Source organism: Benincasa hispida, chromosome 11 (genome assembly GCF_009727055.1).
Source record: "Benincasa hispida cultivar B227 chromosome 11, ASM972705v1, whole genome shotgun sequence".
Taxonomy (NCBI): Eukaryota; Viridiplantae; Streptophyta; class Magnoliopsida; order Cucurbitales; family Cucurbitaceae; genus Benincasa; species Benincasa hispida.
This window is the reverse complement of record NC_052359.1, coordinates 39246966-39251928: the sequence shown is the minus strand read 5'-3', so window position 1 is coordinate 39251928 and position 4963 is coordinate 39246966. Positions and strand designations below refer to the sequence as shown.

Here is a 4963-nt window from a genome sequence, read left to right as displayed (position 1 = left end):
GTAAACACAGAGATACAGATTCTTTGCCTCACATGAAGTATATGTGTTTCATAGCTGATGGAATAGTTTTTTTTTTATTATTTATATATATAAGTGAATAATTCTTTAAAGGTTTATAATAATTTATAATTACAATTAACTTAATAAAAATATTATATATTAATGCATTTTAAAGTACATTTATATGAAGGTAAATTACAAGTTTTAGTGCGTAAAATTTAGAAAAGTGTGACTAGTAAATCTTTTAAACTTTCAATTTTGATCTAGTTTTCTTAAAAATGTCTAATAAATCTACAAAATTACTTCCTAATTTGTTTCTAATAGATCTCATAAATACTAAAATGTTTTAAAAATAATTGTTTTATAAGACAAAAAAAATAAAGTTTTGTGTCTATTTGAACTTTAAATTTTAAAATTTTGTAAGCTAATTGATATACTATTTAAAAAAAAATGTCTAACCATAACTTATTAAGCAAAAATTAAATTTAATGTCTAATATAACATTTTAAATTTTAACAGTTCCTAAGATGTAAGAGATGCATTAGATGCGAATTTGATATTTTAAAAATCCATTAAACACAAAAAATTGGAAATAAAGAGACTTGTTAGACAACTTTTAAGTTTATGAATTATATACAAACAACAAAAATATAAGTTTATGGGCAAAACTTCAAGCATTATATGCATCTGTTGTTGGGTTTTATGTCCTAAAAACTCGCTGATAAACATTTTCTATTATCAATATACTTGTTATTGATCTCATAAATTGTATGAAAGTCTAAATCCAATAAACTAAGATCCATGATTATTGTATAAGTACTTGAACTTTATGTGGAGACATGAGAGTGGATCGGGTTCGAGTAAATAGTCAAAATGATCTATGGTACATGAATGAGGTTGGTACCTTATTCTGGTAACCCATTGGATGCGGCCTACTCTGTAGTTGTTACGAAGAATTGCAAAGTGCTACATACGATGTGATCCTAATTCGTACATGTTATGACATGAGGAGTGAGGGCGTCCTATGCAATGAGTTTGCATAAGATCAGGACCAAGAAATAAGTCATTCTTATTTTATAACACTGTTTACTGTTTAGGTCTGACTATTTCACCTAGATGACCTAGGTAACTCGATCTTAATCCTGAGCTAACTATGAAACTCCTGTTTATTCGGGATTGCCCTTAGATTTGCATAGTTGAGGGTTGGTCAACAGCGCCTACTCAATAAGACTCCCATTTCAGGGTAAGACCGGATAGATAGCTGGGGACTGTGTGCAAGACGGAGTTCACGCCTATCCGATTTAGGGATAGGAGAAAGGTTGTTCTCTCAAGTACTGAATCCAAGTCTTGAACAAGGGGTCCTACCCTCTCACTAGGCTGGGAGAGTTTGGTTTGATGATTGGATCACAAAACTAGTTATTCATTAGAGGATCAATAGGGACTTGAGGAATAAGACGTAATCTCGGGGTAAAACAAATATTTTATCCAAGCAGTTATTACGAACAACCTGTGAAGGATCGACTTGCTGATTATGGTTAAATCACGTGGACATAATATATCTACAGGAGAGTGCAACTATGGGCTTGTGGAATGACCCATTAGTTAACGAATGGGATTAATTTGGTCTAATATGAATTTAGCTAATTAATCTGGATCGTTGGCCCATGATCGGTAGGTCTGCGAGGTCCCCTACTAGCTCGTAACGGACTAGCTCTAGAATAGTGTGATAAGTTAATTTGAACGTTCAAATTAGAATTAAGGAAATTAGTAATTATATGAGATATAATTATGTTTAATTTTATAATTAAACGGAATAGGAGAATTTATATATTTAAATATGATTTAAATATATAAAATGGATATGTGCTAAAATTAATTTAATATTTGATATTAAATTAATTAAGTTTTATTTAATAATTAATTAATGAAATTAATTAATTTTTCATTTTTTAAAACAAAATTTGATTTTTAGATAAAAAATTAGAAATTGAAAAAAAAAAAACACAAAATGGAAAAATGGTTTTTTCATCTATCCATTCACATAAAAAAATAAAGAGCCATCTAAAATTGAAAATAGAATCATATATCAAAAACTCAGACTTAATAATTCATCCAAACTTATAGCTTAGCAAATGAAGCATCAATTATTACCTTAAAATTAATAGTTTGAAGGAAAAAAAAAAGAAAAAAAAAAAAAAGAACTTCACCTAAACAATAAAAACAAATAAAAATAAAACTTTTGATTAATTATGTACGTTAATTTATCTTAATTTTAATTGTCAGGTCACTCTCAAGTCTCAACTGTCTTTAATTGCCTATTTGACTTATTAAACTATAATTATTCTGTTTTTATAATTAAAAATGTAATATTTTGTTTTAAAAATAGTTTTAATTTAAATTTGTTGAATAACTATTTCGTATTTAAAATTTATATTTTCTCCACATTTTTTATAATGATTTGCATATTTTGTAAAATGGTTGATTTTTTAACTAAATTTCAAAAATAAAAAATTAATTTTCAAAACTAATATTTTTTATATTAGATAATAAAGAAATTAATTTAAAGATGAAAATATTGTGTATATATTAAACGGAGTCAAACTTATTTTTAATTAATTATCTGTCGATTTCGAAAAGATATTACATTTAAAGAAAAAAAAACGGGGGGAAATCTTCCTTTTCAAAAAAGAAAATAATGGAAAATCTTGAAGAATGGAAATATAGTTTCCATAAAGAAACTGATAGAAGAAGAAAGGGCCGAGGAAAGCAGAATGAACAAAGATCCAAAAAAGGAATTAAAATTTCTCAGACAGATTACATAAACAATTTTCCTAATAAGAACTCATCTTCTTTCATTATAAATCAAAATCCCCAATTTCTTCTTGTTCATCCGTTCCTAATTCCTAAAATTCCCAATAATGTCTTCTCTCCAAACCGCTTCCACCTTCCGCTTCAGTCTCCGCCGCCATGACGACAGCGACGATCAATCTCTCCTAATCCGATTGGGCTTTATGCACCGTCAGCTCTCCCGATCGCCGTCCGCCGGACTTCCGTACGAAATCCTCCATGAATCTAACTCGATTCCAATGCGGATTAATATGTTCCCTCTCCCATTGCGAGACCTCGAAGATCCGTTGCTCTGCCGTGTTTACGTCCTTCGATTGCTTTCCTACCTGGACCTCAACGCCGTAGCTTGCGATATAATCGCTCACGATATCACGTCTTTCATCTGTGAAGTGTTGGCCGCCGGGAACTTCGAGGTTAAGTTCCGCATCGTGGCGGACATCGATCACATCCGAATGTTCTGGAGGGAGCAGATCGGTGAAAGTAGGCGCGGTGTTGTGGCAGAGGAGACGGTGATTCTGGAAGAAGCTCCGACGAGGAGAACGGCGGCCAAGACGGCGATTGAGAGGTTGAAGAGGGAGAAATTCGATGGGTTTAGAGGAGAAGAATTGGGAGATTGTTGTGTTTGTTGTGAAGAATTGAAGGAAGGGAAGAAGGAGGTGAGTAGAATTGGGTGCGGTCATGTCTATCATAAGTCATGTATTCTCACTTGGGCTCAAAATAATGATTCTTGTCCTTTGTGCAGAAGGAAAATAGAATAAGAAATTTAAGATTTTTTTAAAAAAAAGTTAATTCTTTTGTTTTTTTAGGGAGAATTATGAAATGTAATGCAGTATTGTAATTTCTAATGTAATTCTGATTGAATCTGAAGATTGTGACTGTGGATTTTCTTCTTCTATTGTGACATGTGGATTTTCTTATTTTATTTTATCATTTAATGAAAATTTAAACTATATCATTAAACTTTCTAAGTTGTATTAATTAAAGCCTCAAATAAAAAATCTCAATTTTTAAACTTTATTTATGACTATTTTCACTTGACTCGAATAAAAATCCCTTAAATGTACCTCAACATCACCCAAAATTCTACCAAAAGTATCCATGAAACTATCACAAAAGGAAGATAGGATGATGAAAAATTACTCATTTGGGTCTGGTAATTTTCTCTAATATTGTGTCAAATAAAAGTGAAAGTCGTATATTAATTTTTTAAAACAAAATTTTAACTCACCAATTCACCCAAAAGCTTAAATTGATAGGTGAAGATAGATTTAATTATATATCACTTAACATTCTTCCTTAGTGGAAATGAATATTAAATGGGAGGATAAACGTTGCGCGGGCTTGAAAGACACAGGACTTCCTTGATTACTTAAGTTGATGGGTGAAGACAAATTTAGTTTAGATTTAAAATATGTGAAAGACCCAACAAGTAGAATTGAATATTAATTGTGGAGGAAATAATAATGCATGGACTGAAACGTAGGTACTCCTTGAACTCCCTATTTTAATACCATCTTAAATCATCAATTGACCAAAAAACTTAAGTTAATGGATGAAAGTAAATTTAATTTGTTTACTTACGAAGATTTGAAATGTTAAAATTTGTAGTACAATTAATTGGAGTTTAAATTGAAGCGATATAACTAAAAAAAATCACTTACGATATAACTAAAAAAATCACTTACGGGTAATTTAGAATTTACATTTATATTACAATTAATTCGAGCATTTGGATTAATAATAGAGACTAGCTTGCAGTGAATATTATGTGTTAAAATAATGATAATGGTTAAAATTAGGGGTGAGTATCAGTTAGATCGGAGTCGATTTTTCGGACCAAACTGCAACCGAACCGATTGTGTTTGGTTTAGTAAATGTTCAAATTCAACTCTAACATCGAGGAGTAAAAGTTGGTCGGTCGATCGATTTTGGTCAGTCGGTTTGGTCGACTTTATTATTTTTGAAAATTTTCCAAACCAACACCGGCTGACTCTCTCCTTCTCTGACCAATCGATTTCAATTTGGTCGGTCGACTCGATTTTTCGGCCTATCATGCTCATCCCTGTTAAAACAGTTTTTAAAATTAAAGTTTGAAATAGACATTTTGTAAATGTTG

The 4963-nt window shown here is 30.8% G+C and overlaps 1 protein-coding gene across 1 annotated transcript; it reads left to right on the top strand.

Moving 5' to 3' along the window:
• Positions 1 to 2672: 2672 nt before the first annotated feature.
• LOC120091695 (E3 ubiquitin-protein ligase arkadia-A-like) lies at positions 2673 to 3642 on the top strand. Its single transcript, XM_039049804.1, has one exon. The coding sequence runs from the start codon at positions 2919 to 2921 to the stop codon at positions 3603 to 3605; it is 687 nt and encodes a 228-aa protein (XP_038905732.1). The 5' UTR covers positions 2673 to 2918; the 3' UTR covers positions 3606 to 3642.
• Positions 3643 to 4963: the final 1321 nt, after the last annotated feature.